The following is a 14,292-nucleotide window of genomic DNA, read 5'->3' as shown; positions in this document are numbered from 1 at the left end:
TCTATATATATTTCTATGGTTGTTGTAGTCACAGTAACATCTGAAACAGCAGGATGGTGGGCTGCTATATTATCAGGAGTGTATAATATAGATATAGATATTATACACTGCTAGTATTATATTTATCTCACATATATAATATCTGCACATATAATAAATAATATACTTGAATAAAACCACTGTGGTGTATATATAGCGCAGTGATAAAAACACATTTATTGTTTTTATTCACTTATTATCCAATAGATGGCACTGCTGTGCGTGGTCATGTTTCTGTTTGGTTTTGTGCACAGTGTGCATATTTCTTGTGTTGAACTAGAATTACTGTCCAATAACTGTGCGTTTCTCTAAGGTTTTGACTTCTTCCTTCAATTTCTGTGATATTTAACCTTTCGATAGACCCTGGACGAACAATCAAACCAAAATGTCTACCTCTCTAGTTGAAAGTGATAAGAAAATGGATTTAAAAATTCCACATGAAATTCAAGATCGCGTAAAAAACTTTCACGAGTCTATCATCAACATAGAGACGATTATGAAACCCATGCTTTCAAAACCACACAACGATTTGCATGAAAAGGTAACAAGGATGAAGTACGAACTCCGTAACAGGCATAACTAAATGCTAACAAAATTTAGCTCTCTAGTACTATCAGGGTTCGAATTTTGGCTGAAAATCTAGTGGACAGCAGGACCACCAACTTCAGAAAGTTGGTGGTCCTGCACAAAAGTTGGTGGTCCGCTTATTTACTAGCACTGTAGCAGTGAGTAACAAAATAGTATACAAAAATAACCATTGGCATTAACAGCATACATGTAACTTAGAGTTGGTCAAATAATATATCTCCAGCTCTAGGAATGTCGGGGGAGCCCCACAAGGGAAAGGTTTTACTTTCGGTTTTCTCCTCCCCAGTCCACGGCTCCTCCCCCCTAGATCGAATAATTCTGTCCCATATAACCTTTTTTATATTTTGGTGAGGGTTATATTGGGACAACGGGGTTCATTGAAATTTTGTGAGATCGCATGCAAAATGCATGCGCTGCGAATGCGGCCCGTACGCCGCTATTGGCGCGAAAAAAACCCTACCGTTCCCTTCTACATGACTTTACCTTGCTACAGATATGTGTATACATTCACCTCAATCATTATTAACTTCTTAAAAGATTGTTTTTCAGAAACCCGCTTCATGCCACTTTCGTAAATAACATTCACCATTTTCAAACAATCAGACCAATCAGAGCGAGTGTTACAATAGCCTGGTTCTCGCTTGTATCTGTGGCGCTGCAGGAGGGCTGATAGACTCGCTCTGATTGGTCTGATTGTTTGTAAATGGCGAATGTTATTTACGAAAGTGGAATGAAGCTGGTTTCTGAAAAACAATCTTTTAAGAAGTGAATAACGATTGAAGTGAATGTATACACATCTGTAGCAAGGTAAAGTCATGTAGAAGGGAACGGTAGGTTTTTTTCGCGCCAATAGCGGCGTACGGGCCGCATTCGCAGCGCATGCATTTTGCATGCGATCTCACGAAATTTCAATGAACCCTGTTCTGTCCCAATATAACCCTCGCCAAAATATAAAAAAGGTTATATGGGACAGAATCCGCAGTCCACGGTACCCCCATGCATAGATCAATGCTGCCGCACATCCGCAAAGTTACAAGTGCCTAGAATCTTTAAGTTTATACAGTTTACATTGCTTCTAGATATAAATAAAAATAGTCCACTTTCTACGTAAAGAAAAGTGACGAATTCAGTTAACTTTGATTACGTGCGTGTCAGGTATCACTGGTCATGGCCTCACTCCCCACGATAACCCCTACGACATATGAACTTATTGTTATGCGGTCATAAAAACACTGGGGTCATGCCGCAATCGATTTCTTAGACTGTCAGTGTCACGAGGTTTTGTTTGTGTGGCGAATCATGCATTGAGGGAGTTCATGCCCTCGGCTCTAGATGTTTTGGATACCCCATCTACGCTCAGGAACGGAGCGTATTAGAATGCGCTCCCGTTTACAAGTCTGTCTAAACAGCCGTTGCAATAACCGTAGTATTTCAGCGTAATATGAGGGGAAAGTCGAAACAAATTTCGAACGCTGAGTACTATAGCCCAAGACCAAGTTGTAAGTAGTTGCCTCAACCAGAGCCAGAGGCCCCTGTGACAACAAGCCTAGGCTATATATAGCAGAGCTAACAAACGTATAGGCCTAACTACAACCCTAATACATGTCCTACCTAAGCCTGATCTGTGATCCTAACCGCAACCCCGTAGTGTATACTGTAGTCTTTAGTCTGAAGAATTGATGTGACTTTGGGACTCATGCCAGGGCATGCATGGTTTCTTACAATATTTTATATTATAAGTTATAACCTGCAAAAAATTTATAGGTAACATAATTATGAATTGCACTGTCTTGACTAGTGTTAACTCTGAAACTATAGCCTTCCGCTCCGCCGCAGGGCTATGCCGCTCCCTGCCTATAGTTCTAGAGCTAGACTAGTGTCTGTCCAAGCATTACAGGTTCCAGAAGCTGACGTGTGTGTGGGTGGGGGTGGGGGGTAGAGAACACCCAGAAAACACCAGATGACATTATTTTATGTCTGGATTTTTACAATTTTCCGAAGGGGAGATTTATGAAACTACGTGGCAAGCCTCACTCAGCAACAAATCATATGTATTTGAATGATTATAATTTGAGAGCGCCATCTGCATTACCAGCTTGACTTTTGAGCTGATACCATTGCCAGTTGAAATGTAGCCACAAGGTACCTTGTCACTTCAGAATGTGAAATAGTTATAGAGACTAGGGTAAGGAGAAATGTAAATTTTGTAACAAGCATTCTATACGATAATACGTGGTGGTAACAGTGATATATTAGTGCTAGCTAGAGTGGGGTTAAGCTGTGGACACACTAGCCGATTTTTCATGCGATTGAGCCGCCCGGCTGAATGATGATGATAGTCACGATTGAAAATGGTTTGATTGGCTGATGAATTGTACATTCGGGCGCGCGTAGTAGAGCATTGTATAGTATTGCATTGTTCGGGCGCACATTGTATATAGTCGCGCGACTCAAATAATCGCCCGATTTTATCAAACATGTTTGATTCGGGCGACTCAGCCGGCCGACTCGAAAATCGACCGCGACTCACTGGACACACTAGGCGATTTCAGCCAGGCGGCTCGACCGCATGAAAAATCGCTTAGTGTGTCCACCCCTTTAGTGTTACAAATTATTGTTAGAGATGGGATTTTTTGTTATTCCTGTTTACAAAGCTGTTAGGAGAGTTAGGGAGTGGATACCCTACCCAAATGATGTAACAATGATCTAACAGATAGAATGGAGTTTTATTCTGCATATATGTATTTTAAATTAGACTGTAGCCAGAATTTGTGATCTGTACATGGGATCACAGTGCTTTAAAATAGTTTGTTGGTTTATAATGTGTGTATTTTAATTCAATTATTTATAGCTTCTTCCCATAGAGAAGGCCAAGATGGATCTTATGGTGGCATACACAGTGAACTCAATGTTTTGGAGTAAGTATATATTTATTAGAGTATATTATAATATTAGATTCTTCTAACGTGGGTGTTTGATATGTCCTCAAACGTGCGTTTGCCTATTTGATTTTTTTTTCCAGTGTTTTTAAATGCTAGTGGAGAAAACACAAAGGAGCATCCCGTTAAACAAGAATTAGTAAGCACAAATTTTACTCTCTTTATAATACAGTAAAACTCGCATAAGACACCATCGTCATATAAATACATGCATTCAGACACATTATTACAGATACAGTGTTTGGTGTATGTCTATTTATAATAGCAGTTATGTCGAGTACTTATTACTGGGTAAATTCTGTCAATGTACTCTTTACAGGAACGCCTGCGTGGGTACATGCACAAAGTGAAGCAGATAGTGGATAAGGAAAAGGCCGCTAGACTGGACAAGGATGCGGCAAAGCGGTTTGTTAAGCATGCTCTTTGGGAGCCAAAGCCAGCAGCACCAGTGGATACAAGCATAAATCCACCGATATCAGGTAAGCAAAAAGGGCAGGTAGCAGAATGAGTGGGAGGGATTGGCAAAAAAATGTACAGCAGATGAGGGGCAGGCCAAAGAGTGGGCAAGAGGAGCAGTGGTAGTGAGAATGGGGGTGAGGATGATCGTTAGGAGAGTTGATTAGTTTACATAGTAATAGGCATGGGGATGTGAACTAAGAGTTCAGAATTAGTTGTTTGAATTCACACACCTGTGTTGTTATATGTAATGCAGGTAATGGTAGGAATACATCTCAGGCAAAGAGAAGTTTGGCAGATAATATGCAACAATCAAGCAAGAAACAACGACAAGATGACAGCATGAAAACGAGTTAACGCTCATTAAACACATTACTTAAAGCAAATTACACTTCTTTTCGTTCGTGAAAAATTGTGCAATTTATTTTGTAAATAAATAAGCTTTTATACGTTGTCATCAAAAGTACACGTGAACGTATTCATTAACGCCTACATTTTCTAGTTTAAATGAAAGTGGGAAAGATGTGGCAAATCTATGAACCACAGCTTTACTTGTGCATGCTTACATCGATTGTGCACCGACATGCCTGCATAGAAATATGGCCCACATACGACCATCGGCCAGTAACACAGATTACTAGTTTTATTTAGATTCCTTAATCTTTTACCAAGTGGTATGAGAATAAGTACACTATGAAATAGAATAAATACCTAAATGAAGCAAAATGCGAGATAGCCACAGACTATAACTTTCCAGAATAGCACCCAATTACAGTCCATTGTAAAACACACGGGCTGCCACGTACACACGTACAACCAAGTACTAAACACAGGCTGGTCGCGGACGCAAATAGTCTGGCTGAACAATTAAAAAAATTGTTTAGCCTTGAGTGCACGTGTTCATAACGTTTATAGTTTGTGGATTCTACCACAAACATTCGAGCACGGCAGCCTACACTATACCAACAGCAGGAGCGTTTGACGCAGCTGAAAGATGACAGATGCAGCCGCTCTAGCAGTTTAACCTCAGTTGTTGCCAAAGCATCCAATGCAAAAAATCCAATGCAAAGCTTACACCTAGGTGCAGGCATATGACATCTGGAACACATTGTCTACCAGCATGGAGCGATGCAGCCAGCTATTAATCTGTGTAAACTAGTAATTGCCAGTCTGTCATTTACAGGTATATGTGTGAGCGGCTGTGACAAAGCGTTTAAAACTGTGAGCTAGCAAGCATAAACCATACACAATGTATATATTTTCAGGTTGTAACAATGTATTTATTCATTAAATAAGTTCATTCGGTTGGTAGACTAATATAAATAACACTGACAGCGTTAATTTTTACTCAACCGTGAAAGTTTGAAACGTACCGCTGACGTTACGTGAAAAAACAACATCCCAAAAGAAAACCTCCACGGAGAAACCGAAGGCGATGATTGTCCTACCCTATGTCTGAGGCGTCACGGACGTAGTTCAGCGTCACCTAAAAAATGCAGGTGTGGCTTCAACAGTTAGACCGTTTGAGACCCTGAAACGACTTTTGATACACCCTAAGGACAGAACAGATATGCACAACATTACAGACTGTCTACAAGATACCGTGTGCAATGTGTGGAAAAAGAGTGTGGAATTGAAGGAATGTGGAGAAACCGGCCGAAAATTTGAAACCCGCCTAAAAGAACACAAAAAGGACGTAGACACCGTAGCACCCAAATCCTTCACAAGGGCCCAACGAAAACAGTCGGCTACCAAAATCACCAAATCCGCGATCACTGACCACATAGCGAAAGACAATCACACCATCGATTGGGAGAATTCGAAGATCATCGATCGCGAGCCAATCAAAATCAGGCGTTGGATTAAGGAGGTTATCTGGATCCGCAAGACCCCAAACATCAACCGGGACGAGGGGGGATACAGGCTTAGTCACGTGTGGACTAAGCTATTGACCACCACACCATCTGGTGGTCAAAACTGATTATCATCAGTTTGCTTTGAGAAAGCCTCCTGGCAGGAGGCGAAACGTCAGCGGTACGTTTCAAACTTTCACGGTTGAGTAAAAATTAACCCTGTTATTTATAATGTATTTATTATTCACAGTTAAATACACTTGATATCTCATTTTGTATCGGGCAAGAAAATTTGTGAACAGATGTGTGTTGTTGCTGGTGAAACCAGACAGAAGTCTGACATACTAAATACAAAAGCTGAACGACATATTCCTAGGTGCACCCACATATAAGACATTCATCAGGAGTTAATAACATATGCTCAACAATTTTAAAAGCTGCTGTTAGTATTTTACGGCTGCCATACTCACTAAAATTGCAATGAAATCCCCAAACTATGAAGCATGTGCACCATTTGCAGTCTGAGTTTGGCTGTGTTAAGTATGTGGTTGTCCCTGTATTTTACATGAACTCTAATTTCGTTCCTAATTTGGTCCATTATAGTCTGTCACGTTTTTTTACCATTTAGTTGTTTATAAACACGTGTACCCTGTGTTTAGTCCATTTACTAGTGCATCAAGACAAAGGCCAAAGTGGGTGCCAGAAACAGTATTCTAAAGAAGTTGGCAAATACTAAATGGGGAACAGACGCCGGGACAATCAGAACCACTGCTATCGCCCTGTGCTACTCTGCGGCTGAGTATGCGTGCCCTGTCTGGAGTAGGTCGCCCCATGCTGTAAAAATTGACCCAGTTCTGAACATTGCCTGCAGAGCCATTTCTGGATGCTTGAGACCAACCAACGTAGATGACCTCTGCCTGCTCTGTGGCATTGCTCCTCCACACGTTAGACGAATGGCTTCATCCCAAGTAGAGAAACTTAACCAAGAAAATGACCCTCGCCACCCCCTCTTCCAGCATGAAACAGTAAAGAAGAGACTAAAGTCCAGGCACAGTTTCATCCACGCAGTTCAACCCCTGGATGGCAACCTCCAAAACTACAGGATTGCCCAATGGTCAAAGCATCTTCAGGCAAGCCAACATAAGCTTTCACTCAGACCCCAGGAATCCCTCCCACCCGGAGCCAACGAGGTATGTCCGACGTGGTTATGCCTAAATCGCCTCAGGACAGGGTTTGGTTGATCTAGGGCACTCATGCAGAAATGGGGATACACTGAAGATGGCCCAACCGAATGCGACTGCGGGAAGGACCAGACTATGGGACATCTCCTGAAATGCCCCCTATTCCAGAGCCATGTAGCCCTAAAGACCTTGAGGCTTTCAACCACCGTGCCAAGTCCTGTGTGCTGCAGTGGCTGGGCCGAGTGTAGTGTAGTGGCCCGAGAAGAAGAGGAAGACCCCATTCGAGATAGCAAATACTGGCCGATTCTGCTGGTAATTTTGACAAAATGTCTGCAAATAATCACTATAAAGTATATTTTCATGCTTGAAACTATCGTGCACGCTAAATTTTGGTGAGATGGCTTCATCTAATTTACAAAGACACGACACTTGATCTCAACTAACCGTCATGTTACACGTGCAATTAATTTAATTAAAACTGCTGTTGGCTAAAAGATGGCTCATAATGGTAAAAATAAATGCTAATGGTAAAAATAAGATGGCTCATAATGGTAAAAATAAATGCTTTTTGCAATATGCTAATTGCTGTATGAATAGCAATGGTCAACAGCGTACATTACGTAATTTACAACAGTATAGAAATAATATAGAATACTTCTTAGTGTTCTAAAAATGCTAGCTAATCTGGTGTTACCATTCCTAGGCTCTTAATAGTTGTTTGGTTGAAATTGTAACTGATCATAAACTGATTATTATTTCATATATATATATATATATACAGCTCTTCTACATGGACAGGAATTTGGTTCTGACATAAAACTGATATTGTCAATCATAACCATACCTATGTTGAGTTAATACATCACAATACAATCCTAATCAAAACGTGATACTGCTGATTGTGCTGCATGCAGTGCTACAATTTCCTTATTGTAGGACTGTTGGATATGAGTTTAATATGAAGTATATATATATATGACAGGAATAAGCAAATCACTGTTCCTGTGACTGCTAATTGACTTGAGCTCAGCTGAACCCCCACAGGCATTACTACGCGTGCTACAGTCATGCGTGTGCTGCTGCACCATTGCTGTCTTTTGACATGTATTTCGGTTCTGTCTGTGTGTCTTCTGGAAACAAATGCGTCAATATAAACAGCGACACGTCGGGTGAAGCCCAATAAGACGCGTGTGACGTGATGGCTGATATGTATTGGCTTTCCAAGCTCCCTTCGCGAAGGACATAGTCGATTCTGTACTCCAGATCTGTTGGATCGATGTTGTGGTATTTCGCAGAGGTGCTGCTTCTAGTGTCATCATCCGAGCTTACCATCTTATGGAGAGCTTTCAGTTCCTCGTTGAACTTGGTGGCTTTGTGGCTGCCACCCCACTTGGACCACACCAGGTCCGCAAACGTTGATGCTGTTAATGTAGCAAAACCCATTGCTTTTTCGATAGTGAATCACAAGGATGGAATGTGCAAGGTAGGTGCATACTGTACAGAAAGTGACTGCATCCATTCTTTGCAACAAATTTGAGCAAACTGCATTCACACACAATAGGCCTATCTGCTCAAATATTTGAGAATTTTTAACCTAAAGAAATTTAAAATTTAAAATAGAGAATTTTAATGATCATATGCTGATTGATCGCATTCCATGTGCATAATCTTATGCCAAGTGTACCTGCACTGAGTCACTGACTACTGGACTATATGAAGAAACACGTACAATGCACTCACCATACAATGCAATATGTACAATGCACTCAACATTGATGAAACATGTACGGTGCACTTACCATATGAAGCCTGCTGGTACTTCCTCGACAGTCCAACAGGAGCATTACCTCCCGAGGTGCTTTCACCAGATGGCGATGTTGTAGCATAAACCTTATCACGCTCGCTGATTTTAGTAGATTGAATGAGCTCGGTCTTCAGATCTTCATATGGTGTCCTACTTGTAACATCTGCTTTGTGTATGGTCACTGGGTGTATAGACTCATAGTGTTTCAATAGCAATGGTTCCATTCTGTATGCCTAAAAATAGTTTGTAGCTGGAAGAACTAGCTTACTGCTTATATGGGAGCAGGCAAGTGCAACCAAATTATGCTAAGAAATCATATGAGATCAAATATAATACATACTTTCTATGCACATTACATAAACCAATTATGGTGTGACATTCACCAGTTAATACACAGCAAAATACATACTTAAGGATACACTCAAGCTTTTGCATGGGTATTGTTCTGATAAAGACCATTTATTGACCAATTAATTAAATCAATCACGTTTTATTCACAGATGAGATGTAGATCTATGCTCGAGCCGAAAAATTTCACGAAATTTCTAGCACCTAATTATATTTACGTGTCAACAAACCCGGGCTGCGTAACAAGGTATAAATGCTATTTTTGACCGCGCGGAAATTTCAACCATCAATGGCAGTTGACGGCTATAAGAAAGGTTGAGGCTGATAGATAATGGCATAATGAATACCGTGAACAGAGGCTGGTGGGATCATGTCTCTGATGTCATCAGTAAATGTGTGTTTAAATGGCCATGGCTCGCTACACACGTACGCAGGCAATAAAAATGCTCCGAAAGTTTACATGCATCGGTATATAGAGAAATAAGCAAGTACAGAGGCGGCACCTAGTGATAGCCATCGAATTAGAATGAAAATGAAAAATCGATGAAAATTTTGTGTATCCTTAAAACTTCCGGTGTTGCCAGTTATTAAGCACTGCTGGTGTACAACAGAACAGAACTTCTTACGTGTAGTACAGTATAGATATAGTATATATGTGATATAGCATTTATAGTGTATAGTAATAGCATAGTATATATATATATATGTGTATGTAGTGCACCTAGTAATGTGGCATATGTGTGTTATATAATCGCTTCCGGGCCCCATTGGGGTTGTTGTATATGAATAGGGTGAGTCATAATGCATACAATAGACAGACAGTTACATTATAGAGGTAATGGTTAGCCTAATGTGCACCTCACATAGGGAGTTTTTTTCTTCACTAATGATGTCAGAATTGCAACAAAACAATTGATTTGACAGCAGTCAGATTGTTTGATAATTAACATTACCCTTCATACTTCCTTACCACTGGGTCAAAAGGGTGATAAATGTTGAATATCCTCTTGCAAATAGAGGAAGGTAGAATGTCCTTAAGTGTGTTGCCATCCCTTGGCTGCATTCCTCTAAGAGCCAGAAACACGGGCAGTGGAGACCCGAGTAAGAAAAGATTGTCCAGCTGAAACACCATTGTAACAGTAAAACCCAACGATGCGGGGACAGACAAGCACGAATGCACATAGCAATGTACATGCCCACCTATGCACTGATACGTTCCCATCCATGCGCTCATTGCAATCAAGCAGACGGGCACAAATGCAATGAGAGCCTCCGTGGCCCAGTGGTTAGGCCTCCTACACTGTCCACTGAAGGCTGCGAGTTAAAACCCTGGCCGGGTCAGTAAATTTTCTCAAGGTGTAAAAACCTGGCTCTCAACATTGGAGACTGAATCTCCCGTGGCTCGGATGACCACGTAAAATGGTGCTCCCATCTCCAGTAATACTAAGGCCAATGGGGACGTAAAAAAACCACTGAGGGCGCAAAAAAACTGGCTGTGACCACCCTCAGTGCCTTTCGGCTAAAAAAAAGGCTAAACTACCTGGCTTTACCCAAGCTAGGTCACACCCCATGGCTAGCTATAGCCCGTTGCCTCAATGCCAAATTTGGATACTGCAACGTACTATACAACAGAAACAGAAACATAAATGCACAAGTAAGCATGTGCATGCATATGTGTGCACATTCATTCACACATGCTTAGATAATTACTGTTTTAAAAAGATGTAGTGTATGTCCTGTACTTGTACCTTGAACTTTAGTGTGGGTCCACTGTCACTGACTAGTATGGCTTCTAACTCTTTCACCCTAAATAATGGATACCATATGAACCAATATTATATTTCAATAGATGTTTTTTTTATGTTAACTATGTCATTATGAAATTCCATTGAATATAATCACAAAAAACATATCTATACATATATACTATATGTCTAATATACAATATAATCGATTCCATGCAATTATATTGATTATATAGTTCAGCTTAATCTAAGAGTAATGGGTGTATATTACATATAATTTACCTTTTTCGTGCACGCTCCAGTTCATAATACAGCCCCCTCTTTTCTTCAGCGAGATCTATTATGCACTCGTCCTTTAAAAATCAGGCATACAATAACTTACGACAGAAATTGCATTATTTGACTGCTTTGTCAAGTTTATACTACAATTTCCAGCAAAAAATTTTCATATTTGGAAAATGCATCAAAAATCATATGGTTTGGCTCCTATTAATACCGTCATATTATAATCTGAGGTGAGTTAGTTTATTTATGTGCTTGTTTATTTATGAACTCCTGCAATTTTGCAACAACTTCTACCAAACTAAGCATCCATGTTCTCATGATGGCCCAGGATGTTTTAGGGTACCGTATAGGTTTGGGGTTTTCCGCACACTCATAATTCTACTTTAACCACAAGATACGGGATTGTGGTATTCTACATAACCCACGAGCATTGACTGGCTTGTCTATAAAACTTCGTTTCTAAATAACCAACAGAAGTAGACCTTGGGAAAATGGCATCATACCAGTGTCTCATTGACATATTGGTCATACAGGCACACTGGGTTCCAGCCAGTGATGATGTCATAGGTGATGACTGCCCCGAGAGAGTGAGCCACAATAGAGACTTTACCACCGCTAGCCTCAAAGTACGGATGTCTCAGACAGAACATGTCGTACAGTCTGTTTAGCTCCCGCTGCAGGCCATGTACCAACTGAAACAACATATTGTAATAAGTGAAATGCCGAGATCTGCACACGTAACCAACGGTATATTAGGATAAAGTACTAAAGTGAAACATTTTCACTTAGATATCTTAACTGTGTGCACGGCATTTTCAGTTTAAAAATGGCATTTTAACCTTGGTTTCCTCGAGTAGCATATATACAGAGAAAGCACCTATATAGAAAGAATGTAGGCGTGTAATGGACACTTTGAATTCCCCCTGAGTGACCCTAATAGACAACTTATTTTAACAGATTTGATTTTCTCAACATAAAATACAAGGTGACAGAATTTCATTCCCAGTAGAATGCGTACCTCTGACCGGTATAGTGGGCTGTCGTAGTACATTACATCCATCACTGTGCTGTTCATGAGTTCCCTTAGACCTCGCACCTTATGCAGAGTGACAGATTCGACAACACCTACAATACCACATCAGAAGAAGTACCACAACTGTACACGCAAGATTAGTCCAAGTCTACTGGCAGAATTTAGCCTATTATACTGCAAGTTTTAGACTCTGACCAGAAGGAACGTGAGGCTCGAAACTGACTTAATTTCTATGATAGTGCATGGTTGCTAGTATATATTTTAGGATAATGATATTCATTAAATAAGTTCATTCGGTTGGTAGACTAATAGATCTAACAGGGTTAATTGTTACTTAACCTTGAAGATTGGAAACGTATAGCTTATGTTTCGCCTCCATCCAGGAGGCTTTCTCAAAGCTAACTGATGATTATCAGTTTTGACCACCAGATGATGTGGTGGACAATGGGTCAGCAGCCTTAAAAAGGCTTTTGGTACACCCTAAGGACAGAACAGCTATGCACAACATTACAGACTGTATCTACAAGATACCGTGTGCAATGTGTGAAAAAAGTTACTTGGAGAAACCGGCCGAAAATTTGAAACCTGCCTTAAAGAACATAAAAAGGACATAGACACCGTAGCACCCAAATCGCTCACAAGGGCCCAACGAAAGCAGTCGGCTACCGAAATAACCAAATCCGCGATCACGGACCAGGTAGCGAAGGACAATCACACCATCGATTGGGATAATTCGAAGATCATCGATCGCGAACCAATCAAGATCAGGCGATGGATTAAGGAGACCATCTGGATCTGCAAGACCCCGAACATCAACCGTGACGAGGGGGGATACAGGCTCAGTCACGTGTGGACTAAGCTATTGACCACCACACCATCTGCTGGTCAAAACTGATAATCATCAGTTAGCTTTGAGAAAGCCTCCTGGATGGAGGCGAAAGGTAAGCTGTACATTTCCAATCTTCACGGCTGAGTAACAATTAACCCTGTTAGATCGATAATGATATTACTCTGTAGCATTATACATTCATTGCAATATTAGTTCTAGGAGGAATACCGTGTCAATAAAGGTATAATGCCATTTTGGATTATTATATTGTTATTTACCCTTGAGTTACATTAAGGCATTCATTCCTAAACACCACTGCTTTGTTCCCATTGTTCCTGAGCATGGTGCATGTCACAAATTGGTCACACAAAAGAACATGATGGGTATTCATTTGAAAATTTATATGCATTTTTCTACAAGCATTCTAAATGAACAAATTACCATCATCCAGCTTAAGGGACGACCTCCACTCAACAGGGAGGCACTCTGCTCTCTGGTGGTTGCGCAGTATGTGACCAAAGTTCTCATTCATCTGCTTGTTGATCGATTGTCGAAACCTGAAGAACACAAGCCGATCATGGCATCACTGAATCACATTTTTATGGCACACTGACTTTAGCAGTAAAGTTAAAAAATATACATCGAAAAAGTCCAACTGTGATAATGCTCAGATTCACTAGATTAAATGCATGATAAGCTTACAAGCTTATCAGTCCAGGAAGCTTCCGTTTACCTTCTAAGGGAGAAATGATACAGAAAAGGAAGCTATGAAGAAGCACCTGGTTTTTAATCACCACCTTAATTAAGTGACATGATGCACCGATCTGCTGATGAGGTGTTAGTCATTCATTTATTTAATCACGTTTTACAACTCTTGATGATGCGATTTGTGTCCATTTTCTGGCCGATCCCATGTACAACGAACATGAGGTGTGTGATCTCAGGTAGCTTGTCATCGGGTCGAGCCTCCTCACAAAATCCTCGATGCAAACGAACACCATCTGCAGAAGACACGCTGTAAATTTCCAATCCCTGAGGCATGCTGCCCTCCTCAAGTATAAACGATCAGAACGTTTTTACCGGTAAAGTGTTGTGCACAGATTTTGACACATTCTGCTATGCAAAAGCCGCACCTTCACTGTCAGTTACGCTCATAGGGTCTATGTCCCCCAGGGTACTTCCGGAACGTACC

The 14,292-nt window shown here is 40.7% G+C and overlaps 2 protein-coding genes across 4 annotated transcripts in view; one reads left to right on the top strand and one right to left on the bottom strand.

Moving 5' to 3' along the window:
- The first annotated feature begins 254 nt into the window (after nucleotides 1-254).
- LOC106814202 (nuclear nucleic acid-binding protein C1D-like) lies at nucleotides 255-4,508 on the top strand. Its single transcript, XM_014818503.1, has 5 exons — nucleotides 255-580; nucleotides 3,479-3,545; nucleotides 3,650-3,705; nucleotides 3,886-4,045; nucleotides 4,279-4,508. The coding sequence occupies exons 1-5, from the start codon at nucleotides 425-427 to the stop codon at nucleotides 4,377-4,379; spliced, it is 540 nt and encodes a 179-aa protein (XP_014673989.1). The 5' UTR covers nucleotides 255-424; the 3' UTR covers nucleotides 4,380-4,508.
- A 2,635-nt stretch (nucleotides 4,509-7,143) lies between these two features.
- LOC106814179 (phospholipase DDHD1-like) overlaps nucleotides 7,144-14,292 on the bottom strand; it is a 23,811-nt gene continuing 16,662 nt past the window's right edge. For all 3 annotated transcript variants that reach the window (XM_014818480.1, XM_014818487.1, XM_014818493.1), the window contains 7 exons: nucleotides 12,257-12,363; nucleotides 11,742-11,930; nucleotides 11,236-11,306; nucleotides 10,957-11,014; nucleotides 10,179-10,328; nucleotides 8,856-9,093; nucleotides 7,144-8,477 (listed from right to left, as the gene is read on the bottom strand). In XM_014818480.1, the coding sequence (XP_014673966.1) occupies nucleotides 8,122-8,477; nucleotides 8,856-9,093; nucleotides 10,179-10,328; nucleotides 10,957-11,014; nucleotides 11,236-11,306; nucleotides 11,742-11,930; nucleotides 12,257-12,363 (1,169 nt within the window). In that variant the 3' untranslated portion in view covers nucleotides 7,144-8,121. The remainder of the gene's footprint in view (nucleotides 8,478-8,855; nucleotides 9,094-10,178; nucleotides 10,329-10,956; nucleotides 11,015-11,235; nucleotides 11,307-11,741; nucleotides 11,931-12,256; nucleotides 12,364-14,292) is intronic.

The sequence above is a fragment of the Priapulus caudatus genome, unplaced genomic scaffold (assembly GCF_000485595.1).
Source record: "Priapulus caudatus unplaced genomic scaffold, Priapulus_caudatus-5.0.1 Scaffold25, whole genome shotgun sequence".
Classification (NCBI taxonomy): Eukaryota; Metazoa; Priapulida; class Priapulimorpha; order Priapulimorphida; family Priapulidae; genus Priapulus; species Priapulus caudatus.
This window is presented reverse-complemented; position numbering and strand designations above follow the sequence as displayed.